This window comes from Festucalex cinctus, chromosome 11 (genome assembly GCF_051991245.1).
Source record: "Festucalex cinctus isolate MCC-2025b chromosome 11, RoL_Fcin_1.0, whole genome shotgun sequence".
In the NCBI taxonomy this organism is placed as follows: domain Eukaryota; kingdom Metazoa; phylum Chordata; class Actinopteri; order Syngnathiformes; family Syngnathidae; genus Festucalex; species Festucalex cinctus.
The window spans coordinates 20,802,533-20,817,367 of NC_135421.1; the positions used below are offsets into that span (position 1 = coordinate 20,802,533).

The 14,835-nt window shown below is 38.5% G+C and overlaps 1 protein-coding gene across 4 annotated transcripts in view; it reads left to right on the forward strand.

The window, feature by feature from the left end:
- Positions 1 to 14,835, forward strand: part of LOC144030672 (partitioning defective 3 homolog B-like) — a 181,146-nt gene that overhangs the window by 144,836 nt on the left and 21,475 nt on the right. For all 4 annotated transcript variants that reach the window (XM_077537156.1, XM_077537155.1, XM_077537157.1 and 1 more), the window contains one exon: positions 10,763 to 10,839. In XM_077537156.1, coding sequence (XP_077393282.1) covers positions 10,763 to 10,839 — 77 coding nt within the window. The remainder of the gene's footprint in view (positions 1 to 10,762; positions 10,840 to 14,835) is intronic.

Below are 14,835 nucleotides of genomic sequence, written 5' to 3' on the forward strand. Positions count from 1 at the left end.
AATTTGATCAAAATTTTAGATGTGTTGCCTCAACAGACCACCCAAATCATAATGGGACCAAGTTTCCATTCATAACGTTTTAGATTTTCAGCTTGGCGGTGGTCCGCGCTTTTCTGGTTTTGCAATGTTTTTATTTTCTTTCTTTGGTGGCGAGTCCCCACAATTAATCTTTCCTTCTCACTTTTTTTTTTCCTTTCTCACTCTGTAGTATCGGCCCACCTTTACCATTTCATTAAGTAGCAGAGTGAGTTAATCTAGAGGAAATGAGAGGTGGAGGTTAGTCACCGCGGATTAGTCTGGTCCCAGACTTCAAGCGCTCCTTTCCCACTCTGGAGATAATCATAGCCAGGTTAGCCAGGAAATTAAGTGACTGACTTTCAGAGACTTTCTAATCCCCACCATGTTCTCTTCTTACATTTCTGCTCCATTCCCACAACACTCATTTGTGTCTGTCCTTCTCTATCCCAGTTCATCTAGCCTGGGCTGGACCATAGTGGATTTTTAGAAAGACTCTAAGGTGCTATCAGGTATGAGTCAACTGTTTTTTTTCTATTTTCTATCATCTATTGGCCCTCTGGCATTTAGACCTGTATATTTAGATGGGTCTGGTCATGAACTCCATTCACATATCAAACAAATAAGCACGCTATAGTTGGGGTTCTGCCCCCTTAAAAAGCATCTCATCTTGTATAAAAGTTGCCCCCATTCTCCACACTTCTTGTCCATTGATTTGCCTTGTGCGTCTTATCATTTCACATTTGCACTGGCACACATAAATAATGTTTTTTTTTTTTATTGTTTTCCTTATAAATCATTTGACACTACATGAGATTATTTGTTAACAGACTCAGACAGTCTCTGTGACTGACTGTGAATATATTTAGCTGTTTAGTAGTAACGTTCAATACCATATGGCCATTATCTTACGCAATAAAAGATTGTGTTCTTCAGGGGAAAAACATCGTGCTTCACTTAATTCTGGGTTGAGTCGTCACTTTGGTGGTCGTCTCCCAACCCAGAGGTACGATCCCATGCCTTGTAAGATATATATATATATATATATATATATATATATATATATATATATATATATATATATATATATATATATATATATATATATAGGGGCTGTAGTCAGTCATCTGTACAGGTAAGGGAGGGTGTGAAGTGTTGTTTCGATTATATTATATCTCCATCTATTCTGTCCAGGTAGACACCTGCTCCCCGTCTCCGTGCGCAAAAAGAAGCAAAAAAATAAAAATAAATAACTATTCTTTTTTATATTTGCTTCTCTCCATGGCCATGCATTCCTTTGTGTCAATTTCTTTGTGATTGAAAGGTGGTGGTTGTATGTTCTTATATGTGTGCTTCGGCTCTAATACTTCCTGCCAGAGAGATAGCAAAAATGATGTCTAGAATCCCCAAATAAAAAAACCAATAGCGTTTTCTACCTTCGAAGCTGACAGTACTTTTCAACCTAATACTCCCATTTCTGCTGCCTCAGCCTTCTTTTCCGTCATTCCTGTATCTCCTAATTGTCCGCCCTTAAACTTCTACCTCACCCATACTTCCCACTGTACTTCTGTTCCCCCAGTCTTGCTTGGAATTCACCTCTCTTTGTTCCCCCCCCCTAATCCTCAAAGGGGAACTTTTTGAAGTGGAGAAGTTTGGGGTGAGACAGACAAACACATTCAGGGGTGCACATTGCTAAGTGGAGGGGGTAGAGGAACAGGGATATACTATCTGGGTGGCAGGAAGGAAGCTTAGAGAAAAGTAAATTATCTTTCTTCACTTTTAACTGCACCCCTTCTGCTGATCCCTCTCTCTATAGCCCTATATATTCCAGCATCACCTCTGACTCGCTTTCTTTTTCACCGCTTATCAACTACCCACCTTGCGTTTTCAAGGACACGCTCAGCTGTTGAGAACACTACAGTTTGGAAGAATCTGTGTGTGAGAGCTTTAAACTTATGTGTTCGTATAGAGATATACAGTTGGTATCGCTGCATGTGTATTAGCTATGGTGTGTTGTGCTCATTTTTCAACAGGATTTGCAGCAGCGACTAATCCTATCTCCTGTGCTATCACCTTACCTTCCTTCTTACGATCATTTATTTTTTTTTCCTCCCAGTGCACTTGCCTGCTCCACACTTTTCCCATTCTTCACTTGAACCAATATTTATGAATTGTTTTGTAGACTAAAAAATACCTGTCCTATTTATTTATTTATTTATTTATTTTTTAATAAGATCAGTATGTAATCAATGTAATCCTATGCTCTATTTCATTGTCTCAGAATCGGAATGCCTAATTTATTTTGTGTGGACAAAGAAAAATTCATATTCATACATTATAAGCACTTCGATGTGTGCTACGGCAGGCAGGTTAGGTCAAAACTACCAACGCGATTCTACCACAATGGAAACTTTTATGACTTAGTCTGATCCATATATGGGAAATCGACACAATTCTCCTTATCGAGGTCATGGCTCACCTGTTTTCGGGGTTGGGTCATGTGACAATTGCAAGCGCCCTTAGGCACTGTTTTGTCAAGTGGCAAAATGGTCGCCAACATGAGATAGATAAAAATGGGTTGATTTTTTTTCTGCTTAGTTCATATTTCACAAACGCAATATTAATGAGAATATGTTTAAACGAGTGGGGGTGAATAGAACATATTACAAAGGAATGTTTTGACTTGACTTTGCCTTTAACTCATTTGCTCCCAAAAACGTATAAATATGTTCTATTTAAAATATTACCAGTGTCCCAAAGACGCACTTATACGTTTGTTTGTTTTTGTTTGTTTGTTTGTTTTTAAAATGCTAGAGCATACAGAAGGCTTTGATGTAGACTCTGAACTGAAGAGAACGTTTGAAGCAATGGTAGTTATTACAAAACGGCCAGCAGGTGGCAGCAGAGTATAAGAGATCAACCCGGGCCATACCCCCAACAAGCTGTTTTCCCCACAGTTTTAAACACATTTGTGAATAATGATGAAACTTAGCTATATTCTAATTCTAATCGCTACAAAACAGAAACAGATAGAAATATACTTTTGGTAGGTTCCATGTTTTTATAGAAATAGAACACAATATTCTGTGGGCCTTGCAAAATCAGTCAACATCCAGTAAAACAGCCGGGAGTGAAGAGGGTTGCTCCAGTGAAAATGGCTGCGAGAGAATGAGTTAATAAAGAGATGCCACAAACACACTTTACATTAAGTAGTATTAATTGTATTCACCCGAGACTCAGCCGGCTGCATGCGTTTAGAGAAACTGACCTTCTGTTGTTTTAATTGTACCACAAGTTAAACTGCTGTGACATTTATCTGTGCCGTCTTAACTACTGGCCATCTATTCGAGAGTGCCACTGACATTTCCGTGAGGAGACATTTGTGAATAAACATGCCTGGTGTGCATTGTTAACAAAAATCACAAAGTTCCGTTCATATTAGATGTTGATCTTCTTTTTTCTGCTCTGCCTCTGCTACATTTGTCTGAGATGCAGATTTTTGTTGCGCGCCATGCTCCCTCTCTTTGGGCTGCCACACCCTGCCTGCCGTCTCTCTAAGTGAGATTTTACAGTCCAATAGTGCAAAGTGACCTGAATGGTGTATGTCTGCCGAGATTTCATGGGCTTGTTGATCAATAGCAGTGACTCAGCAATCACTTTGCCAGGTGCTGAGACTTCTGGTTTCAAAACTTCACTCAACAGCCCACAAGCCTTCACTTTGCGGCGTAAACATGCACAGAAGCGCCACCCACGCCACGACTTTCTTTGGTGCTCTCAGATGTAGATCGCAATGCTACAAGCAATGCCACGGCATTCTTTACATTCTAAAATGAAGAAAACAAAATATCATTCTTGTAACATGTTTTAAAAAATCTCCAATCTTTCTTCCTTTCCTTCCTTCGCTTCATGTATAGACTGAACTCTGTATGGCCAAAAAAGGATGTTTTTACCCTCCGGAGTAACTTAATTAGATCTAATGAGATGTCATAGAACTGCATTGTACTGAGAATGATTTCGAATAGTTGTCCTCATGTAGCTCAAGGAAAAAATGAGCATTATTGTATCCCGCTGGTATTAGACACATTGGATGTCGTTTCTATCCTAAACAACAATGAAGCATGGCCAGTGTGGTAAATTGTAATTATCTTTACCATCATGCACAGTTTAAATATGAACATATATTGTAGGGTACAGTTTGAATGTTGGTGATGTCTGGTGAGGATGGTTTGAGGAATTTGAGTGACATTTTGGGAGCGTAGAGTGAGGCAAAGTAGATTATGGAATCATGCACATAATGCACAAGATTAGTACATGTTTTTTAGGGTTAGGGTCGGCTTGAGTGTAGTCCTGTGTCATCAGGTATTGGCTGCAACACACACACACACACACGCACATCTTCACGAGCTTTTTGAAAAATGTGTTTTAATTGAGCCAGCCAAAACTGCTGGCTTTGCAGAACAACATGACTGATGCGGATTAGAACCTTTACTCGATGGATAGGGGGTATTCCAATTCAAATCAACAGTGAGATGGAGAGAAGGACATTGGTATTAGTAATAAAACTCTTAGTCTTATTGTAAGTGGCCAAAAGTTTGCACTTTTTTTTTCTTTTTAAATACTAACATTAAGTGGAGAAGTCAAGCCCACAAAAAATATTGACAATAATATATTTTATGAAGCCCCACTAGTCTAACTACTGTATTCTAGTTATTATTGCGTTAGTGCAATATGAGTTAAGCAGCAAAATCCAGCCGTTTTTATCAATATCTGAAGGCGGCGATTTTGTCACTAGCTGTCGAGTGAAAACGACATCACAGTTGCTCAGGTCTCATTTAACAACCAATCACAGCTCAGCTTCAGAAACCAGGCGAGCTGTGATTGGTTGTTGAGCCCTGAACGACTGTGATGTCATCTTCAGTCGACAGCAAGTGGCAAAATGGCCGCCTTCAGATATTGATAAAAACGGCTGGATTTTGCTGCTTAACTCATGTTCCGCAAATGTAATATTAATCAGAATGTCATATTTAGACACGTGAGTTCACATTTAACATATTATTGTCAAGAAATGTTTAAGGTTGACTTCCTCTTTACCCGAAAAAGTGTCCACTCTGTCATTGTCCACGTTGTTAGCATGTATTTTGCTGTTTGCAAGTGCCTGTACGTTTTCTGCATGGAATTAATTTATAAAAACAAAACACTAAAGAAAGATCTTAACTTTTTTTTTAGTAAAATGTGGGATGTCTCAAAGGCACATTATAGGTGTATTGGCTTGGCGATTAAAATAGGATTTGTTGTTTATGGTTTTGTTGTACATTATGTTTACACTGATTGCAAAACAGCTGTCAAAGGAAAAAAATCAAACAACTCATAAGGGACTGATTTGTAGTCAGAAAAGAAGCCACAAATAAAATGGAAGATAGCTCCTATGTGGATAAATGGTGAGGCTGTACATTCAGTGATAAAAGTAGATTTGTGCCTGAGGACCACTGTACATGATTGTACACCCGAGGAACATATAGATCCTAATTAAGAGTGTACATGGAGGATGGGTGTTTTGTAGCACTCACAGGGCCGCGCTATTTCACTTAAGTAGTGCAAGATTAGAGTGAGAGAGAGAGAGAAGAGTCCACAAGTGTTCTAATTGAGATGCTCCATCCATGTCAGTCTGGAAATATGATGTGAAGAGTCTGTTGAAAGAAGAGAAATGAAGCTTTTCTTGATGACTCCTTCCATGCTCACTCTGCTGTGAAATGTCACCGGACCATTTAGCCTACCAATGCTACACTCCAGCCTCAGCCATCTGTGACAAAAGGGAGAGGGGGTCGGAACAGGGTGTATATATGTTGGCCAAACACACTCGCCTGTCACATTATTCGCCCTGCACTGTGGTAAATCTTCTGTCTGTTGACACATTTTCATACAATAGCAACATTTGCTACAAGGAAAAAAATAGAGTACTGTGAAGCTTGACCAACAGAGGATTTCTGTTGTCGATGCTGATATCCGTGACTAACAATAAATAAAAGCTGTTGTTCGATAGCTAAGATATTTGCTGGTATTGGCCGTTATATGGAGTTAGAACTAGAGATAATTAGCGCAGATATTTAGCCCATTTAAAGCATGTCGGCATTGGCAGATAAGAGATGAATTTAATACGGGGTTATTTAGGGATCTGCATCAGTCAAAATTCTGGGAACTTCCTGGAACTCTTTGTTTTTGTTTGAACCGAGCAAGCAGTTAAGAAAAGGGATGGATGGATGCATGGATGGATGGATGGATGAAAACAAAGATAAAAGAAAAGATTAAAGGTGCATTGTGCCGTTTCAAGAGGTAACGTTATCTGTGGCTGTCACTTTAAGATCGTGCACGTACTCACACGCGCACAATGAACGAGCCTAAAACAGATGCTGCAGTTACACTTTGGGCCAAAGGTGGCAGTCGTGAGTAAAAAAAAAAAGTGACAAACTGCACAATGATCCTTTATTTTATCAGCTAAAGTGATATTTTGGAAAACTTTTTTTTTTTTATTTTTTTATTTTTTTTTTTAACCCTAGAAAAAATGTCCCTGCCCTTTTTGTTTGAATTTTAAAACAAATATGTCTATTGTCAAAGATTTTAATAATAATAATAATAATAATAATAATAATAATAATCAAGAAAAAAAAATGCATGTTGCAAATTTGGAAAACTGGGGCTAAGCGGTTCAGATAACAGATGGATAGATGGATGTTTAATAAACATTCTTAAACTTTAAACAAAGTTAATTAAGTATTTTCATTTTTCTATCACAAGTTTTGATGCCAATATTATCCCTTCCATTCATCCATTTTATGAATCACAGTTTCCTCACTCCCTTTTACTGCAAATGAAGATCAGCTCCAAATATCAATTATTGCCCTCCTTGGCTTCTAGTACAGTAATCTGTATCAGCTCTAAAAACAAACAAACAAACAAAAAAACGATACTGGTCTATCCTTCGTGAGAATTGTACGCAGGATATACAGTATACTCTATATCAGGTGTCACCAATGTGGTGCCCATGCTACCCTGTTAAATCATTAAAATGGTCTTTGTCTTCACATAGATAATGAATATCATTGATCATGTTCATTTTGGAGAAAAAAAAGGTCCATGTGAACCTGACATCTACTAATTAAAAATACCTTTACAATAGTTACAAAAAATATTTTAGAATACTGCAAAATGTTTTTCCCTCAAATTGTTCATCATAATCAGAGATATGAATCAATTTCATAATGTAAAAAAAAAAAAAAGACAATTGTGAATATTACTCATGAATATCACTACTACAACTTTCAGTCGTTTGCCTCTTTTTTTTTCCGAGTCATCCCAGGCAAAAGATACAAATTCAGCAGATACAAATTTAATTCTAAATTTGGCCAGCGTATGAATATTTCAGAGTCGCAGCGTATCATGAATAATTGGAAGACTCCTAGTGGGATTCATTGAGGTTGTCTACAACCGTGCACTTGTGCTTCACGGGGTCACAGTGAGGTCTGGTTATGTGCAAAAAAATATAGCCAAATTTGTGTATAAAAACCTGTGGACATGGTTGTCATAGTATCTGGCAAATTGAAGAGCAGTTTCCAAAATATATTGTTACACCCTTTCCCTGGCAATCATGGCCTCCTGTTGCGTTACGTCTGTGGCCTTGTTACTGTTGATAATATTTAATGGCCGTATAAAATCCACATCTGTTGCTTCTCTACATACTTCATCAACTCACACGTGTACATTCATTACATGCCCGTGTGTGTTTTTGTTTACTCTGCCTTTCCTTTGGCATTTAACAACCATCTGTGCTTTGGTACCAACACTTTTTTTTTTCCCTGTACAGTTTATCCCTGACTGTAAAGCAGCACAAAACAAGAATGTGACGGTGGGAGAAATACCTAAACACACACTCACACCTCCTGCTGTTGATTGCCTTCACTTGTGGTGTTGTAGTGTTTGTTTCACATTTGATAGAGCCATAGCTTCTTCTTTTTTTCCTCCCAAACAATGGATTTTTATTTGTTTTACGGCATGAACACAAAATGGGTAGCTCATGTAATATGTGCTTAGATTTTTGGGCAATATCTTCTCAAGTGGTGATGATAGGAGGGTTGGAATAGTTTTTTGTTTTTTTTCCCCCCACTTTGGTTTGTACGAGGAGTTCTGAAATGGTTTTCATCCAAAACCATGTCTTGGTTGAGGATGGTGCTTCACCGTATCACTCCGTCTTTTGGTAATGCATATAACCCAATTTTAGTACTTTCATCAGGCTTCTTAATTGCTTGCTTTAGAGGCCAACAATTTAAACCTTCTGAAATACATGAGTATACTTGTTTGCCCTCCAGCATTATTTAAGGATGAGACGCTATCGCTCAATGTATCGCTTGGCGTAAACTGAGACAAATTCGCGGATGTATTCCAAGTTAATCACTGCAGTGCTTATCTAGTCGGGTGTAACCTGTTTACATGGTTAAATCCAGATCAGATTATAAGATAAAATCAATTGTTTGAGAGAATTGAGATATTGCCAAGAAACCTTTGTCAGTGTTTCGATGGGATGTCTTGACATGCGAAGTACAGCACAAACTATTAACTAATTTTTCCTTTTTCAGACCGCGCGATCTGACCGTTTCTCTCCTGACTGTCTTATGTTGTCTTCACTATTCTCTCCTGATGCCGTGCTTTCATTATTATCACCCCTTAACTCATTCAACCCCAAAAACGTGTAAATGCGTTTTTTTATGCAAGAACATATAGAAGGCTTTGATTCAGCTTCTGACATGAAGAGGTGGCTTAAAGCAATGGGAGTTATTACATAAAACGGTCAGCAGGTGGCAGCATAGTATGAAATCAACCAGGGCCTTGTTGCAACAAGCTCTTTTTGACAGTTTTCACCAGGAATGTGAATATCGATGAAACTTAGCTATATTCTAATACTAATGGAAACATAAAAATATACATTTTTTTTCCCTGATGAAAGAAGAGACTCTAATCTTTCTTTTTGTAGGTTCCATGTTTTTATAGCAATAAACCACAATATTCTGTGGATCTTGCAACATGAGTCAAAATCCAGTAAAACAACCTGGAGCGAACGGGGTTGCTGGGAGTGAATGAGTTAATGGTCACCCTCACCTTTTTGTTGGATGTTGTCGTCACCCAGCTTTTCCTATTTTCTCGTCCCTTGAGCTATCTTGTTGAAATCATATTGTTAATGTTCCCATCACCTCGCCACGCCGTCAGGCCTGTCTTCACCCAATTCTCTCCCTCCTTTTATAATCCACCTCTCATGTCTTTCCTCCCACCGTCTCCTCGCTCAGTGGCTTCATTATATCCCTTCTATGTATTTCAACTGCTCTGGCTCATTTACTTCTCATTCATGCAATCTCTCTTTTCTCCTTTCTTCTCCAACTAATACCCTTTCATTCATTCACTCCACATATCTGTTCCCCGCTAATATCCCACGTCTGTCTACCTGAGATATTAGAGCTATAAAGACAGGTGTTCAAAAGAAAGCGGGGCCAGCAAATGTGCTTTATATCCCTCCTGGCATCATTCCCTTGAATGCAGAGTGAAGAGGATGTGTGTGATATCTCACGCTCAGACCCTTTTATGTTGACAATATTACCGTGAGTCGAAGCAAGGAGAACCTCGTTCTCTATAAAACCTTCAATCCTTTTGTCTTTCTCCTTGCATAGGACACGTGCGAGCACTTCACCTGTCTTTTTGTTGTGTTCTCCTGGATTTGATGCTAATATTCTTTATTTCACGGTGTGTAAACAAGCTATACAGGCACATTTTGGTTTTCGTGCTGGCAAAATTGTGTGTACGTTTGTGAAAGGTATATAACGTGGGTTCGATCGAAGGTTGGAGATTCAGTACCTCCAACAAGGTTAAGCACCGCTGAATATGTTCAAACGAGTTCTATTTACACTTTTCCATATGATCGCTACTTAGAGCACCTTTTGGGTTCTGTGATGCCTCCGGGTTTATTTGGAGTTTGTCAGGAGTACCGGAAAAGCTCGAATATCCCTACTGAATAGACCGGGATAATCCCACAGACATTCTGAGTGTTGGGGTAGCAAAAAGGAATAAGTTGTGGAAGATGTTTTTTGAAACATGACTTTAATCATGTGTGAGTTGGAGTGAAGCATTCACCAGTAACCTCCATGAGTAAGGAGACTCTTTGCACCTTCTCTGTAAATCCCTAATAACTCGCCTTTGTCAGTCCTTATCACTCGGACACATACACATTCAGAAGTAGACAAACTAATGAGTGTATTACACACCTTTATGCACACGTTTTTGCAAATTTAAATACTTAGGTTTGCAAATTTACTTTTTTTTTTGCTGTCTATTGAAACTGTGGTGCTTGCGGAATTGCTGAAGGAAGAGTAAGAGCATACAAAGAGCAGCATGTGGCAGGCAAAGACTGTGGACTACTTTGATTTAACCAGAAGAAAGCCATGGCAGCACGAGCGAGAGTCGGCAAGCAACAGGATCAGACATACTGTGTAACCAAATCACTCTAAACCCATTCCAAAGACAAGCTTTGGGTTGGGAGAACACGAGGGCAGGCAGGGAACCGACACAGGGAGTGCGGTTCTCAAAAAAGATTTATTTATTTTTTTTGGCTTGTTTTTGAATATTTTAAAATTGAATTGTACACACTGATCCACAGAGACTGACAGACACACAAACACAAGCTCAGCTTTTGATTCTTTGTCTGTTGCAGATTCCAGCCAGAGCGAAAGATCATCGAATGGCGCCACAATATGAAGAGGTGGAACGTCAGTATGCCTCCCTACCAAGGTACTCATCTTTTACTTTTTGTGTCTTATATTCCCCAAAATACCCACAACTTTAATATGTTCTTTTGTTACACCCATCCAGGGGTTTAAAAAAAGGTAACACAATCAATTCACTTTGTCATGCTACAATTATTTTTTTTGGCTTCAACTTTGTTTAGATCATAATTTAGGTCAGTTGTTTACACTTAAGTTTTTTGGCATTGCACATGACGTCCTATTCAACTAATCATTTGCTCAGCTAGACCCTTGGCTACCCCCAAATCTTAATACTTCTGCACAAGACATATTTGACGTTTTTTTGGCGCCAGTGTAAGAAGGACTTTTTATGTTCCAGCATGATTTTGACCCAGTGTAAAAATTCAAATCTGTAGAGGCAATGGATGAAGATGTTTGCTTAAGAAGTAAAACCCTGACCCTGATGAAAATGAAAGTCGAGGCCTTCATAAATGAATGTGGAGAAAAACTAGTAAGTTTTAAAGAGTGGATGATACACCCTAAATCAGGGGTCTCCAAGTTCGGTCCTCGAGAGCCCCTAGCCAGCCTGTTTTCCATGTTTCTCTCCACTAACACACCTGATTCATGATCGGGATCGTTATCAGGCTTCTGCAAAGCTTGCTGATTAGCAGATCATTAGATTCAGCTGTGCTGAAGGACGGAGACATGGAAAACAGGCTGGATAGGGGCTCTCGAGGACCGAACTTGGAGACCCCTGCCCTAGATGCAGGTTTGGTCAGATTTGAACGTCTCTGTAGTGAAGATAAACAAATACTGTAAGACAAAGTATTGTAAAACAATCCATTGTTCTGCCTGTAATTCACATCTTTATTGTTGTGAGTGTTAAGGGATCAAGAAAGAAGTTATTTTATTCATTGTATTTTTTTAATTAACTAATTTGTCCCAAAAACGTAAAATATGTTCTATTTTAAATGTTTTAAGTGTCCCAAAGACGCATTTATATGTTTTTTTTTGTTTTGTTTTTTTTAATGCTAGAGCATACAGAAGTTTTAACTGCAAAGAACGAATGAAAAAAATGGTAGTTATTACACAAACGGCCAGCAGGTGGCAGCAGAGCAAAGGAGATCAACCAGGGCCATGTTGAAAAAAAGCTCCATTACTCACAATTCTAAATAGATTTGTGAAAATTGATTAATCTTAGCTATATTGTAATGCTGATTGCTGCAAAACGGAAACCGATAGAAATGTACTTTTTCCTGATGAAAGAAGAGACTTTAATCTTTCTTTTGGTAGGTTCCATGTTTTTACAGCAATAGAACACAATATTCTGTAGGCCTGCAAAATCAGTCAACATCCAATAAAACAGAGTGAAGATGGCATGGAGTGAATGAGTTAATCAGTTATCAGAATTTGATTCTACCAAAACCAGCATCACCCTTACAAAAAACAAAAACAAAAAAAAACAAAAAACAAAAGACCATCTCAGTCAGGTCCAAGTTTCCACTATGTTGTGTTTTCCGATATTGTAAGATCACAAAATGGCAAAAGGTCAAAGTTGCAGTGAAAAGTTTGTCTAACACTTGTTGCGGACAAGTGATGGCCCACAGCTGCTTAACCAGCGTTTACACGTGGTCATCTTGATGGGAAACACAGTTGCAGACATTCTATATTCTCGATGCATCATCAGTCACTTTCTACCTTTTCAAGTCTCAATTTTCAAGGCAGTCTCTTGCTACATCAACGTGTGCATCATTACTTTATTTTCTGCATTTCTTCCCTTAATTATTTCTCTTTCCCCAACCCCTTCCTTGTCATGTCACTCTCTTCTCAGGTTTTTTATTTTCTTTCTCCAGGCATGCCAAGCAAACATTTTCCTGAAATTGTGACCCTAGTCTAAAGATAGGAGTTGCAAATGAGTCAGCAACAAATTGCCAATCTCGCAATGTAATTGTTGTGTGCTGAGAAGGTTGGCTCCCAAAGGCGCAGACACGAATAAGATTTTATCTATTTATTCACATCAAAAGGCAGAAACTCAGAGACGCTGTACACAGGAACAGGTGGACAATAATCCGGCAAAACACACACAATTCTCAGATCCTTAAATAGACAGTCAATCAATCTCATTGGTTGTGGCTAGACATGTGAGTACTAGTACTCAACTCAACTCAACTCAACTCAGCTCACCTCACCTCGTTTATTTATATAGTGCTTTCAAACAGCCTGAACTGTCACAAAGCGCTTTACAGAAAGACAAAAAAACAAACATAACACTAGAGCTGCGAGCAGCTATAAAGGGCCCTCGCAACCCGGGCCACGTTGGGGTATATGCAAGTCGGGGGACTTGCACGTTGGGGTACTGTTAAATAGATAAGGACCATGGAAAATAGAAATGCATTTGCCTTGCCTTGTGTGTAAAAAGGTGCAGTAAAAGGCCAAAAATGATGCACAATTCCCAAAATAAATTCAAAAGTGTGGATTTTCTGATGTGTGTGCAAAGTTTCATGAAAAGTCGCTCGTTTGATATTCAAAACCAGCATCTGTTCATTTGAAAACATTGCATGGCACAGAGATGGTGTGTGATCAAATAAAAAGCTTTTTGATGACTCTTAATGTGGTGTCGCTGTGCAACACATATGTATTCATGACATAGTGAAGTATTGTGACAGTTTTGTAGGGTCCAGCAAACAGTAAATGTGTGACAGTTATTCAAGAAAAAATGTAGCTTTGAAGCAGGCTAACCAATGACATCATCTAAAGGGGAAAAAAGCACATGAGCAAGCATAGGTATAAGTAGAGGAGAAAAAGAGACGAAAGAAGTGCGAGAGATGGAACAGGAGAGGAATGCAGCTGTTTATGTATAGCTGTTGTAACAGGACAGATTAAATAACACTTTAACCTGGGGTTAACAGCGCCCTAGGACAGATAAACTCTTTAGTGTAAAAGTTTTCTGGGACAGATGAATCCCTTGGGGTCAAAGAGTTTGGGTTAGCACATAGTCTGTCTTAGGATAATGTAACCTCCATGGATGAATTAGTCCTAGGACGCTTTGACCTGCGGGCTAAAACTTCAGGGGGGTTAACCTGTCCTGTTATATTGTGATCATCGTCTTCGTGCATGTCCTCAGTGGCTTCTTCTGTCTGTGTGGCAGCATTTGATACATCTGTAGAACAAAAAAGAATGAAGAATCATGTTAGATCTGTGAAGTTTGGTTGTCTTAGGTGTAGTTTACAGAACAGTCGTGTGCATATTTTTAGCATGGTAGTGTCTTAATACAAATGCATATTATGTAATGCACTGTATATGGATATTACAGACGTAATATTTGACGGTGATCTTATATTCATAGTTTTTGCCCGTTAATAAATAATATAGCTAGTAAGTAATAAGACACGCAAAAATGGTATAGTTGAATCATCTGGGTCAAAAAGCAATGTTTTAGGATTGTGTGATGAAATGATGAATAAAAGTAAGGATACGACAGGTACATAAATGGTTATGTAAGTGTAACGTGTTGGTGCAAAACGTTGTGGTCGTGTTGCATGTTACTCAATGGCTGTGTGTGTCAAAACGAGTTTATTTGAAAGAATATACAAATATATACACACGGACATATATATTTATACAGTATAACAGTACCGCATGTATTGGTTTTAAGGAAAGAGTTGAAAAGCAGTGTTCAGAAAAAAGCATAAGACGCACAAAGTACCATTTCACTACATGTAATAAGTTGTCAAGTAGACATGTGAATTAAGTGGTTAAGATAGTGGCTACTGTGCAAGTAAGCTTCAATTGTCTCTAAAAGGTTAGCATATGTGTTCTACATGATATCAATGGCTAGACGTGCTCGTGGAGAAACATTACAAACAGAAAAACACACTAAAGGTGCCTTTAACAAACCTGTTAATAAATGAGAACTTAATACATATATGTATGGCATACTGTATATGATTGAGAAAGTTGTCCTGTTTAGTTTATGTATTGTATACTTACGGAAAAAAGTTGGCAATCTTTGCGTATGGAGATGATTAGAGGGTCTTTATCA